Here is a 14,726-nt window from a genome sequence, read left to right as displayed (position 1 = left end):
GCAACGGGGGAGCATTATGAAACTTCATTGCGTACATACATACATACAAACACGCACACATACGTAAAACGTATCACCAGTGTGTTATAACAGTTGAAGAAAATACACACAAAACAAGTATATTAGATATGATCAGTATTATTGCAAACTATTTATATACAAATATTTACATCATTTATAAAATAAAATAATAATGTTTAATACTTTATTAAATAATCATTCGAGATCACTACAAGTTAATTTGATTTTTAAAATAAATAAGATTTCAACGACGGTGCAGTATAATTCTGTTAACATGAATTAATAAATTAAAGTATTATGTGGAAAATCACAGTACAAAATCGAGAATTTTTTATACTTACTAAACTATACCCAGGGCGGCAATTTGCATTGGTCATTTAGAGTTGTTATAGGGGAGCAGGGAATATGTCGGGGAGGGGAGGGGCGAGGCGCACGTTGGTGGTCGGTCTGTCCATTTGTAATGTGATATTTTGGAGTAAGAACTTTAAGATGTTCAATATTTAAAATATGATCTTTGAAGAAGGTAGCATTGTGGAGTTATTGTGAGATACCTATACGGGATAAGGCGGGGTGTGGGGGGGGGGATGTGTGACATTTTAGGCAAGTTAACACAATAAAATATACATGAACTAACAGCATATAAACCAGCTGCTGCCAGTCACGGACATTTAATGTGACCACCCCCACCCCCCCCACCCCCCCACCCCCCACCCCCACCCCCCCCCCCCTCACCAAAACCCATCTCAAACCAACTAACTGACAACGAGGGAATCAAGGTGCAATAATTACCGCCCTAAACTAATGCTATGCAAATGCAATAAATACAGGCCTAGTAATTTAACAATACAATTTGACTGAACATACATATATATACGTACAAGTTGTTACCATAGCAACGTGAATATGTAATACCGGAAATGCAACACCATGTACAGACAAAACTGGTTTGATATCACAACGGAGTTGTTCATGAACACTTCAGTAATCTACATTTGCCAACAAAAAACAAGTACTACGTCATAATAATAACTATAATAATAATAATAACATTGAATTAGTGACATAAAGCCAGTGAAACAAAACCATTCTATTTGGAGCGAACTAGAACGCATGCGCCATACATGGATGACTTGCTCAACCAAGTTGGCCGTTCGCGTTACTTTTAGTAAACTAGGAATTGAATAACTCAAATGCGGAATGTGCAGGATACAGATGCAGATTGAAATTCCGTACGGTGATACAGGATTAGCATCATAGTAAATAAATGATGACCGGTACATAACCCTGGAAACAAATTGATGGCTTCTATATTAGGATAGGCTATGTTAATTTCTAAATCCTAACACAATAAGTTCCATATGTTAGGCGTAAACCTGCATGCCTTGTATAAACGATATTACTTACATTGCACATTGCAGAAAGATATACTTCTTTGGTAAGCATGAAAAAAATGTCCCATGTTTATATTTGGAAGAAAAAAGAGCAACATATAACTACTAGTATACTGGAAGCTGCGACAACGCTTAGTTTGGGTTTACTTCTACTTCAAAGGAATTCATAATGATATTATATGAGTTAATTGAATATAGAAGAGAGCAGGGCTTCACTATAGTATCATGACTCATGAGCAGTTATGCTATTCCCTGCGTTAACATTGGCAGTGCATATTAAGAAAGGCCAGCTGCGAAATTGTTCCTCTAAATTGGTTAAATATATAAGAGTCCAAATACTCACATAGAGTAGGCGTATATAGATTCAAAATTCTGAAGCAATTTTGTCAGTCTATGTTTGGTCAAAGCATTTACCAACATCATTTCTAGCATAAGAAGTATGTAATGTAATGGTCACAGTCTCTCAGTGAGTTTTCTCTTTATACGGCTGTATATTTAATTCCAATGAAATTAGGGCAAGAATTTATCAAATCACGTTGATGAAATACCGCATTAATCAAATACATTTCACAGAGTGAAACTGTTGCTTTGCCATCACTTAGATTTGTAAACTTAACAACTAACTCTACTATAAGTGTATGTGTCACTGTGTCGTTGCCGTGTCTGTGTGTCATTGTGTCTTTATCCTGACCTGAATCACAATTACTGCTAATAAGCCTATAAGTTCCTAATTGTTTCTTGAAAAGACGAGAAAAACCCTTCCAATTTTATTACGCTTATACCAGTTAAGTGTATACTGAGTATAACTCCATGTCGATCAATCTAAGGCACCCCCACAAGGACTCCTCCACAGTGTTTAAATGGGGGGGCGGAGGTGGAAGGGGAGGGGGGGTCGAGACCGTAGTCAGGCCAATGTTCAGTGGTATTGAGGTTGCCACCTATGCGGCGGCACTATACGCCCTCGTGAGAATCATTACTGTGAAAATTACTGGCGACAATGGCCTCGACATTTCTCCCTCCCCTTCCCTTCCCCTCCCTGTATGAGACCCTGCTTCTAGATATTTCTTAACATCGTTTATACCAATTATGTCAGAATTATTAACTTAGCACGCATTGTAAGACACCGTCCACATGCATTAGTCGTTCAAGGCTATCCCCCCCCCCCCACCCCATTGGTCGACGGTGACTATTATCATGCAAACGACCAATGTATTAGCTATAATATTGATATGCTTTGGTCTTGTTTATTTTATATTCAATAGTTGGTCGCTTATGTTTCCTATAAATCCACTGGTGTAACTTCCTCCTTTTCTTCTTCCATTTTCTTAAAATTTCTACTTCTAGTAAAGAAACCAATCTGAGGAGAAGAGAAGAGAACAGTCATATTATTACATTTAATCTTTTCCCTTTTTTTTGTAATTAAAAGTGACCTTTTGTTATTTGAAAGGTACCCCTTTTGTCGAGAAAATTAAGAACAGTTTTACTAGGGCCATTTTGTTGGAAAATATTCAATACAGCGCTGCAGAATGAACAGAGGCTGCAATCGGCAATTTTGTTGGCTAAAATGTGAGGATGATATTGTGGTTTGTCCACTCAGATGGAAGTCGCACGCCCCCCCGCCAACCCTACCCGGCAAAGTTGTTGAAAATCCCTGCCCCCCCCCAACCCCTTGCAAGATTTCACTATATTCTGCCGCCTCTGATTCCTGGCCAATATTCTCGTATCGTATTGTAACAGATTAAGATATGTATATTGCAGAAGATCGCTGTTCTTGCCGTAAGTACAAATAATTATATATACCATTAAGATTACCACAATCGGTGGTTAAGTAATAAAGCCACAACAACAACAATAACAACAAAACAAAACAACAACAAACAACGATTATTGAATATAACTGCTTACCTTTGTTAATATTCCTAAGATAGCTGCTAATAATAATATACCACAGAATATAGAAAATATAATTATCCATAACGGCGGATCTTTTGAAGGAAGCTCGGTAAACTCTAATTTTGTGACGGCAGTCGTTGTCTGGTAAAGCGAAGAGAGAGGGAGAGAGAGATAGAAAAAGTAAGGGAAGGTTTAGCAAGTCGCAAAAGGTTTACATTCAATCAACCATATCTCGGGTTAGGGACCAGATATTTGGGATTTGGTATTCATGTCTAACAGTGTGGAACATTTCTCTTTTAAAGATAAATGGTACATTATCTGCTACTGGAATATCCCTTTAAATCAGGGGTTCCCTAACTGGGGTGAATGAATCACCAGGCGGTGCGTGAGTCCATCCTAGGGGGTTCGTGAGACGTTTCTGACAGTCAAAACTAGAGTACTTTTTGTTGGACTAAAATCTGATATATCATATCATTTAGTAATGTACAAAAGTCGTACCTATATCGACAAACTCTTTTCGCGTTCCATACGCATATGTTGCCAAAGTGTATCACCGTGCATGTGATACATGATCTTTTACGAAGCACTGTAATGCGTATTATAGTATTATAATGACTCAGATTGTGTCTCGAAAAGTCGGGGGTTCGTGGACAACTCTGACATCCACAGGTGGTTCGTGGGGGGGGGGATAGGGGGGTATAAAGTTATGGAAACCCTGCTTTTAATGGTGAAGTTGAAGGAGGAGGAGAAGGTGGGCTGGAAAGAGAAATTGAATATCGTCTGGCATGGAGGAGGGAAGCGACATATAATCAGGCAGTCATTTTTTGTTTACGACGCTTAAGCGACCACGCATGTGGGAGAAGGCCGCAAGGGCTTATGGATTACAATTTTCACGTCGTGGTGATGGCTTCCAATTCAACTATATTTCAATTTCAAATTCATTTCTCATATGTTTTTACAAGATAAATACAATAACATTACTGCATGTAGGGAGGTTAACATTACGAAGGACACTATAGAAAATCAGCAAACTATAAAAACAGCAAGATATATTCAGCTACATACACCATATGGGTCGTGGGAGGACGGGACGGGGAGACAGGGGGACGGGGGTTCAGAAGAGTGCGATTTGTAGAGGAGGGATATTGTTGGACTTGGGGAGGGGGGAGTGTAAGAGGTGACTTGACTAATCGAATTGTGAAATAATCGAAACAAACTAACTTACTGAAGCATAAATCGTAGGATAGTTATTTGGTTGAACACTGTACGGTAAATGTGTTACATTTAATACAGCGGTCGACGTAAATCTCCATTCGTTTCCGGGTAACTGTGAGAAAAAAAAATTAAAAAAGGGAATGTTTAATTATATCAAATTATATGAAACCATACAGCTTGTTCTTGGAGACAGGCAACCGAGAGGCAGAACCCCGCGACGTTCTTCAATGGCGTTCCACAGGGGCGTTTCAAACTCTAAATTAACGAAAATAGTATGGCTATAACTACGGAGACTTTGTTCCAAGATTTTACTAAATATAACTCTCTGCTAAAACTTGAACGCAGGTAGCGTTCACTCTCCCTCTCTGTCTGACAGACTGTCACTTTATATATAGAAATATATACTTTTTAATGCATTGGAAATTAAACGAAGGAATCAAATTATGATGGGCTATAGTCATTTGTATGACAGTGAACTGAGAGGTCTCGGCCAATGGGAACGCTCCTTATATGCCCTATCCACCAGGACTGTTCTCCGTTTAAATGTTAAGACCCTTTAACCTATTGGGTTATTTGGACATTAGGTGTTATGGCCAGTACGGAATGTCACCATTTATTATAGGCTGTGCATGCTCTCAATCGGATGAAAAGTGGTCCTGACTTCTGACGCATTTTGTGTCCAACTATACAGAGCGGGTCGTCTGCCTTTCCCATATTCTAAATGTCACTACTCATTTCGCCTTCCAAATTTATAAACATAATTGTAGTTGTTGATCGAAAAAAGTGGGTTTCCCTGCGCGTTCAATGAAAGTGTTTTTTAATAATCAACTTTATTATGTTTCACAATAAAGCTCACTCAGAGCTATATGCAGGTGGGATTGAGAATTGGTCAAGACAAACTGACAGAAACGAAAGATATTTCTCAAAACTGAGAAAGAAGAAGAAAAAACAAAACTAAAAACAAACATTTGTCTCACCAATTTAAAGGTATCATTCCAAAGTCTCGACCTGAGTTGTACCGTCACTATGTTTCTTTTCTTAGATCCAATCAGGTTTGTCAGTCGACATCTAATGGTATAACATTCCTCCTTTCCGCTCTTGCAAATGAAATCTCTGTACCTTGTTTCTCTGTCATGGCTCGCCGTTTGTGACTTTTCTACCGTTCTTTTGACGTTATTTCTAGTTATGTTGGTCGGTATATCTATGTAATATCCCTCCGTTACGGACTCATACGGGTCTGAATCAGAGGCGGTTGAATTCGTTTGCTCCGTAAAATTTACTTCGCTGTAGGCAGATATCTCACGTTGAATTAATTCCTGTAAAATGGATTAAACAATTATATAGTTATGTTTATATATATATATATATATTAATATATATATATATATATATATATACACATATATATACGTATATATATATAAATATATATATATATATCCTTAGAATACAAGGGTGGCCTGTCACATAATTCACTCTCTATATACTCAGTGATCTAATTACCGGCTGCACTGGGAACTGCGATATGAAAGATGATTAAGAAGAAATTTCGATCTCTCATAAATTCACTTACCAAGTTCATAGGGTTTAGTTCGTTATCCACATGGCATATCTCCCCTGTGCTCAGTGTAACGTTCACAAGATATAAGAGATATCCATAATACGAATGCATTGGCCAGTAAATTGTTAGCTCTGCTTCACTGATGTCGCTCGGTCCTAAATTTTGTACCTATAAAATGTAAAAACAATTAAACAATAACAAAGTTATAAACAATAACAAACAATAACAAAGTTATATATATATATTTCCATCTAAACTTATCAGTTAAAATAATCAGGGTATTAAATGAGGAAGGGGAGAGAGTGGGGTGGCATGAGGTGAAGCAAAGGATTTATAGCAGACATGTAATGGCATACGCTTTCATAACTCGGGACCTGTTTCATTGTAAGGAAGGAATAATTGGAGGTACCAGAAGGATTAAGTTTTCCAAGGCTGAATTAGTGCGGCTAGTCCTCTCCGCCATTAAATTCTTTCTACATTATTTTCTCAATGGGTGAGGGAGGGGTGGGTTGGGGGGGGTGGGTTGACAAAGACGATGATACAACACATGTAAATGGAGACCTTGTTAATCTTATTTGCAACTGCTATAAGATCACCTCTAACATTAATGAAAAGTTAAAATGATATGCCTTAGAATGTCTTAAAATGATATGTCTTACTGCAGGTGTTCCAAACGATTCTATGCAGGGATTATGAAGAATCATCCCACCCCCACACCAGCACTGGGGGTGGGGATGGCCTCCGACAATTTTCAGCAAGGATTTTCAAGAGAGCTTGAGTTGCTGTCATAAAGGGTACTTTTAAAACTCACCGAAGTTTCCCTACCCCCTCCCCGTCCCCTCCCTCCCCTCCCCTTCCCCTCCCAATATGACTTTTGGTCCCTCCATGTACCCCCATGTCACAAACCAATGTCTGGCATCTTGCTAATGCTATGTATACAAAGTGAAGTTGCCTACCGCATATACATGTGTTACTTACCGCATATACATGTGTTACTTCCCGTCCTACTTCTAACTCGTGTTGATAGGTCGGATAGTAAACATACTCCTCGTCAGATATGATGGACTGATGGGTAGGCATGGAATCGCTATAGTGAAAAACACAGAAAACTAGTCAAATATACTAAAAGAAAGAATATTGAATTCAATCAATCAATCAAGAATCTATTTTACTAGCATCAAAACAGTTATATACAAGGGCGTAGGAACCGGGGGGCTGGGGGCGCCAGCCCCCCAGCCAGCCCCCCCCCCGGTGAAAAATATGGGGGGCGGAAGTATCATTCCACCCCTCATTTCCAAATGAGAAAAAAATCTCATTTGGAGCACCAAATTGCTTTTAAGGCCAGGTGAAAATGCAAAATTATTTACAAAATGGATTGGGATGTTGGAGTGTGCTATATTGCACCAAATTGCATCTGAGGCCACCTGGAAGTGCAAAAAATTCCAAAGGGGAGGGGGACACCCCCTCCCCTTAGACCCCTCCCCCAGGCCGGCCATCATTCTTCAGCCCCCCCCCCCACTCAAAAGTACCTTCCTACGCCACTGGTTATATATAGGCCTATAGTTTATACCAAGTGTAATAGTCCAAGACAAAACGATTTTGCAAATTGACAAAACAAGATAGAAAAAGGGGTGGGGTGAGGAAGGTTGGATGGGGAGGGTGGGGCTGAAGAAGTGGATATCTCAGCTGTACCTGTACATCTTGACACTGACTCGAGCATCGACAGGAATTCGAATAAGGGCTGAGTTATCAGACGCTCGTTCCCCCGTCTCTACAATGGAACTGAGAAAATAGAAAGAAAAAAAAAGAATATGTTACTGCTTTAAATATTATGTCAAAGTTTCGGCATATTTAAAAGAATATTATGAAGTTATTTTATTTTATTTTGGACGTATTTTAAAGTATTGTAGAAGTAAATTTTATATTAAATTTGGACGTTTAATTTAGTTGAGTTTAAGCCAGCAAAATGCCAAAAAGCAAAAGAAGATCATCTTTCTGTATTAGAAATTTTAGCAAATAAACATTTTCTTTCCCTTCCTTCTTATTTTTTGTGCATTGTATGCTGAAGATAAGGAATGGAAGTGTTGCAAAACTTGAGTCAATTGAGGTAAGTTTAGACAACTTTAGATACCGTGACGTAGTGCGACAACGTAACAGCTTGAACGTTAGAACGTCGGAAGTTGTTTATCTAATAATTCAAATTTCAATCCACGGAAGCGCATTGTGACCAGAAAAACAACAACAACAATCAAAATCAAAATTACGAAAACAACTTTTCGGAATTACGTAAAGGCTTTCGAAATCACGAAAGAGCTTTTCGAAGTAAGATTTTCGATATTACGAAAAAACATTTCGAAATTACGAAAACTTTTTCTTCTATTTACGACAGTTTAAGACTTCCGTATTTTTCTAATATTATCGCACTGGATAAAAATATAACACACATTACACGTAACATAATATGGATGGCTCTATAGTAAAAGGAGTTAACAAGGATAGTAACCATATGATATTGCACAACAGACGCTGTGTGCATGGCAGCTCCCTGTATGGTTTATGATCGGTAATATTATACAATAATTACGTCATTGATTGCGTGTTCAGACATATGAGATGTACCTATATATTACTGGTATCAAATTTGACATATATCTCAAGTTTTTAACATGAAGTGGATGGAAAATATTACAAATTGGTACGAAATACTTTATATTTTTCTTGAAGATTTGTAAGGCTATACCCGTATTCCAATTCATGTTTTCCCGTTACTTAGAAATTCATTTCCTTCATAAAAGTTTTGGGATAATAGCAAAATTAAGTTTTACATTTTATGTCGTGGAGAATCAAACGACTGTTGAAAGACTTCCGAGGAGTTATTATAAATTGGAAAACAAAAACATGGAAAGAATTATTACCTGGTGACGTGAAATGCAATATCGATAATCTCAGCGGATCCATCAACTTTATCAGCCGTTAATAGTATGTCAAAGCTCACGGACTTTATAACAAAAAGACAACATTTTTAATTTAGTGTGATGAAAAGTAAAATGATAACACTGAAATACAATTACTATCAAAATGTGCTAAACAGGCGAATAAAGAAATAGCCAGCGGGCTTACAACTCTCTTAGTGTTTCACGCAGCAACTCATGGGGGCTATTTCTGTGACTGTGACCCTCGCCCATATACATGATATAGGGTATATAAGCAAATTTAATGCAAAACATTTAAGAACACAACTTAAAACAATAAGCTGATTGTAGTCAACATTTTCGTTGTAAGAATAAACTCAATGATCTTTTGGAGAAGATGATTACGTAATATTACAGGTGAGTCATTTGTCTTAATGAAAGCTATATATATATATAGAGAGAGAGAGAGAGAGAGAGAGAGAAAAAAGTCAGACGCATGAATTTTCCTATTAAAAAAATAACAGACTCTATATTCGCGCACAGAGCCATATATGTAAACGCAATATTTGGAGGGACATTAGCTGATAATGAGCTTGTTTTTGTGTCTGCATTGAAAACTGAATTTAGTGGAAAAGAAATTTTATTTTTTAGTTTTGAGCCTTTACGGTAAAGCAAGGACATGGTTTGTTGTGGAAATTTCATGAAATGAAGTTTCATTTGATATAAAATTGAACATCTATTCAATGATTCGCCCTTTACAATACTTACATGGTTGTCTCCCATGAAAGGGCTCTCTAAGTCACAAATGACCGTCATTGATCCACCTTCAAGACTACATGATACGATGTGGTTCTATGAAAAAAGGAAGGAGTTCACATTTGTGAAAATATCCAGCAATCGGAAAATATTACGAAATGAGGCATATTAATAGAATAATGTTTTACATTCACTCCCTGTTTTTTCGGCATCGCCACCCCTCCCCCAGTCTCCGTCACATTAAACAAAGAAAGCTAATGGCGTAAATTACAATTTAGTAATTTATTTTGTTTACAACACTTACATCCGTTCTTCTGACGTCCGAGTAATAAATTCCCTGGGGGAGACTAACAAACAATTGCGCGCCATAGACCTCAAATCCTAGGTTGCTTATGGTTACCGTGACGTTGATAGGAGTTGGTTCACCGATAGTAACGGTTCCACTTTCTGTTCGATTGTCAATATTTCTGTAGTTAAAAAGAAGTAACGAAGCCTCATTAGTGAGTGCTATTGAAATAAAAAAGTTTTTCGAGAATCCGAGTAATCAATCAATCTATCTATCTGTCTGTCTGTTTGCATTTCTGTCTGTCTGTCTATCTATCTATCTATCTATCTATCTATCAACCAACCAAAGGTATATATATATATATATATATATATATATATATATATATATATATATATATATATATATATATATATATATATATATATATATATATATATATATATATATATATATATATATATATATATATATATATATAGGCAAACATAAAACATACAAATGCATTATACTGACCTTTGAACAACGAGTTGCAGATCCGAAAAACAGTTCTCGCTTGAACAGTTTGTAAATATTGGAAGCTGTAAATATATAGAAAATCGAAATTCAAAAGGATGAAAACACACATAAATTATTTCTGGTTGAAGAGACTGAAACCAGGTTCGGATTTTTGTACTCTGTTAACTGAGCTACATATACCCAGTCTGTTTTCAATGAAAACCATTAATGTTTCCTCTAAAAAGGTTATATATTTCTGTAAAATATTGTTGCACCAATGTCCAACCCAATTTTGTTAACTGTTTTGTTAACATACTAACAATTTGCTGCAAAAGAATTTATTTCCTTAAATCTTATAAGTGAGGCTTCAACAATTGGCTGCCAAAAAAAAATACAAAAGATTTATTTATCAAAAATTAGGAATTATGAGCAGAAAAGAAAGTCATAATTTAAACAATTTGTACTAAAAATGATAAATTGGTCATTTAATAATAATAAATCTCCTCAGTTTTACAACAAATTGAAAAAATAACGCTCACAACAGAATATCATCATTTTAAGTTTTGTTCTGCGGTTCATTGCTTGCATATGAAATTAAAACAGAGTTGCTCAAAATAGAGGAGAAATGATGAAAATTAATGACCAGATAAGAACGGATAACGCTAGTTATAATCAGAACAGACCAGGCCAGACTGGATTAGACCAGGAGGGTCATGGTTAGACTAAATCAGGCCGGAAAAGACTTTATCAAATATATATTTTAAACCAGATAATTGTTTGTTCCTATACAAGAATAACAATTTACATGGAGGAGGAAAAGGATAAAAAAGTAGTTGGGACAGATATGTTTAAAAGTCAAACCAAAACACATCCGAGACTGGCTTAGACCAATAACGCAAGCCATGTCAGACCGGTGCATACTAGACTACTCAGAACAGACCATTACAACAGACTAGACTTTTAGTCAGAACAGACCACATCATGCTGAAAGTTTAGACCAATCGAAGACCAGATCAGAATAAAAGTTCATATCAGACCGGGTCGAACTAAGCTAGTCAGACCACATTCGGCTGGTTTAAACCAAATCAGACCGGACGGAAATAGATGGAGTCAGTGCAGACTACTAGAACAGACTAGAATATATAAACCAGAATAGATCTAATCCAGCTGGTAAAGACCAAAACCGGACCAGATCAGGCAGATCAGAATATTATACAGATTAAACCCGACCAAAATAGACTGTAGTCAGAACAGACAACAAAATCAAACTAGTTTACAATCAGAATAGACCACATGAATCAAGCTGCTTAAGACCAAACGCAGACCGGATGAGAATATTCCACGTCAGACCGGACTAGACTAAGCTACTCAGACCGATAGATAATACTAAACTAGACTACTCATAACAGACAGCACCAGCCTGTCTAGACCAAAGGCAGACCGAATTAGAATATTCCACGTCAGACCGGACGAGACTAAGCTACTGAGACCAATAGATAATACTAAACTATAGAATACTCATAACAGACAGCACCAGACTGCCTAAGACCAAACGCAGACCGGATTAGAAATATTCCACGTCAGGCCGGAGGAGACTAAGCTACTCAGACCAATATATGAGACTAAACTAAACTGTTGCAGTACCAAGCTGTCTAAGACCAAACGCAGACCGGATTAGCATAGTCCACGTCAGACCGGATTAGACTAAGCTACTGAGACCAATATATGAGACTAAACTAAACTGTTATATTCTCATAACAGACAGTACCAGGCTGTCTAAGACCAAACGCAGACCGGATTAGAATATTTCCTATCAGACCAGCAATCTGTTATGCTCTGTACCAAAAAGGATCAATACTATACATACCTTACTAACGGCGATTTCCTCTATATTTGGAAGGACATTATTCAGACGTTCAGCCGATCCAAGTGACTCGTGTAACAGCGAACACCTCATAGTAAATACAAGTGGATTATATTCTTCAATGTTATTCTGAATAAGAAGGAGAAAACAAAATTAAATTTGTTATATGCTGAGCGAATTGACTCTTTCCCCCTCCCCCTCCCCTCCCACCGTCACCTCTGTCGGGAGTTCTTGAATAATTGGCCCACACGACACCTTCATCTCATTTGACGTCACAGAAATCATAAACGCTAATTTTCATAGCTCTGAAAAATTTATATTTTGAAATAAATTAATATTAAAATAAGAATAAAGAACAGGTCCGAGTTAATAATTCTGGATGGTTGCCATAAGAGAAAAAAAAACAAATTAACTTCACCTCTAAAATCAAATATGGTCTTGTGGAGGATCCTTATGGTTTTATCGTTCAAAAAGGCTACATATATAACTGTTTCTTTTTTGAACGAAATTATGTTACGCATCGCATACGTCATAATGTTACCTTACCTTTAGTTCATTCTGGCTCTCTTGCAGGTACTTCTGTTAACGTTACATAGTTATGCAGTTTAGATCTTAGGCTATATTCTACGTTCTATGTCATGATCAAAACATCAAGGTAATCATGTTCTCATTCAACTATATGAAATATAAGAATATGTTACTGCGATGTAATTACACATTACCTTTATAAATATACCTTGAGGTTTTTTTGAATGGTAGATTATTAAGGGGGCGCAGTGCGAGAATGTAATACCCGTTCTTAGAGAGGAGTGATGTAATTGGGTAGATCGGAGTGCGTATGTATAGAGAGACAGGTAAATGAGGAGTGACGTAAATTTGTACATTACCTATAGGTACTTATATATACCTATTTGCCAACAATAATGTTACCTTTTTAGGTCATTTCTGTTACATTAAGGAAACTATAGTGTATAGTAGGTTACATTATGTGAACATTTCGGTAATTATATGCATGTGACCTTTAGTTCATTTGACATTACCTTGAGGAAAGTTGTATACGTCATACAATGAGTTTGGCTTTTTTGTGCATTCACTACTGACACGATTTCCCTCTGAACTCCCTCATGACTGAAGACTGCGCGAGTCTTCACTGTCCTCAGGCTGTCTGCTTTAAGACTACATCTAAAGTCTGTGGTGAATGAGAGAACATGGAAAACGGTCAAGACAAATAATCGACATGACAAGGACACGTAGGTCAGAGGCGTCGAGAATCTGACTGGGGACACGGAGACAATTATTTCACCCCAGGGCTCCCTTTTTTGCACTCTTCATATTTTCCTTAAATAAATATATTAGGAAAATGAGAAAACACTCTTCTTTATCTCATGCTTTCCCGGGCACTCCATATTTTCACGGGCCTCTTAAGTGACCCTCGGCTCTGGAAGCCTCCCCAACCCCCCCCCCTCACCTAGACAATCTCGTCAGGCCTGATGAAGTATGGATCCCCACACCCCTTACTATCTTATTGGAAAATAAATTACCCCCTTTGTTGATAAACTCAATAAGAGCAGTGTCCTCTTTGAGTGTTTACGTAATACAGAAACCTTATGTAGTTATGGCAACAATGTGACCGTGTTGATAACATGGATGTCGTCTGAGACCTGAAATTTACGGAAGCACTGACTAAGTTTTTATTTTTAAATTAACACTTTCACTTTTACTTAAATTCACAATTTCAATTTTTCTTAAATTCAAACTTTTACCATTTTTTTTTCTTAAATTCACATTTTCACTTTTTTTTTTTTTTTAAATTGCACTTTTCCTTTCTCTTTTAAATTCTCACACTTTTACTGCAAGTAGTTTAACCATTCAGTGATTCCGTAGACAGGCGCGTAGCCAAGGGGGTGGGCGAAGGGGGCAGCCGCCCCCCCCCCTTGAGCATATTTTTTTTTAATGTTTTTATGATATCGCTAGTATTTTCAAAAGAGAAAATGCTAAGATGCAACTTACAAGGCCTGGGAAGTGCCATTTCCAGCGATCTGGGAGGCATTTTCAGCAAAAATATTATTGTACGCTTCGCGCCAATAATGGTGGCGCTACGCTCAGATAGTTTGCAATGCCGAATCTACAGTTTCGCCCCTCCCTTGGCAAATTCCTGGCTACGCGCATGTCCCTAGAGAACACAATTTGTATTTCTATATACAGATGGAAATTAGGATCCCTTCCTTTTGAAATCAGTATCTCCTTTGAATAAGTCAGTAACTTAATTTAATTTATACATAACTGATATACGAAATAACATCTGTTCACCTAATAATTATATTACAAT

The 14,726-nt window shown here is 37.2% G+C and overlaps 1 protein-coding gene across 1 annotated transcript in view; it reads right to left on the bottom strand.

The window, feature by feature from the left end:
- Positions 1-2,624: 2,624 nt before the first annotated feature.
- LOC139958725 (integrin alpha-8-like) overlaps positions 2,625-14,726 on the bottom strand; it is a 38,477-nt gene continuing 26,375 nt past the window's right edge. Inside the window, exons 17-29 of the mRNA XM_071956022.1 lie at positions 13,438-13,586; positions 12,401-12,526; positions 10,552-10,616; positions 10,054-10,216; positions 9,762-9,845; positions 8,997-9,079; positions 7,774-7,863; positions 7,060-7,168; positions 6,094-6,249; positions 5,498-5,836; positions 4,531-4,632; positions 3,318-3,446; positions 2,625-2,769 (exon numbers count right to left, since the gene is read on the bottom strand). Coding sequence (XP_071812123.1) covers positions 2,692-2,769; positions 3,318-3,446; positions 4,531-4,632; positions 5,498-5,836; positions 6,094-6,249; positions 7,060-7,168; positions 7,774-7,863; positions 8,997-9,079; positions 9,762-9,845; positions 10,054-10,216; positions 10,552-10,616; positions 12,401-12,526; positions 13,438-13,586 — 1,673 coding nt within the window. The 3' untranslated portion in view covers positions 2,625-2,691. The remainder of the gene's footprint in view (positions 2,770-3,317; positions 3,447-4,530; positions 4,633-5,497; positions 5,837-6,093; positions 6,250-7,059; positions 7,169-7,773; positions 7,864-8,996; positions 9,080-9,761; positions 9,846-10,053; positions 10,217-10,551; positions 10,617-12,400; positions 12,527-13,437; positions 13,587-14,726) is intronic.

Source organism: Apostichopus japonicus, chromosome 18 (assembly GCF_037975245.1).
Source record: "Apostichopus japonicus isolate 1M-3 chromosome 18, ASM3797524v1, whole genome shotgun sequence".
NCBI lineage: Eukaryota > Metazoa > Echinodermata > Holothuroidea > Aspidochirotida > Stichopodidae > Apostichopus > Apostichopus japonicus.
The sequence above is the reverse complement of the archived record's forward strand: the minus strand, read 5'-3'. Positions and strand labels throughout refer to the sequence as shown.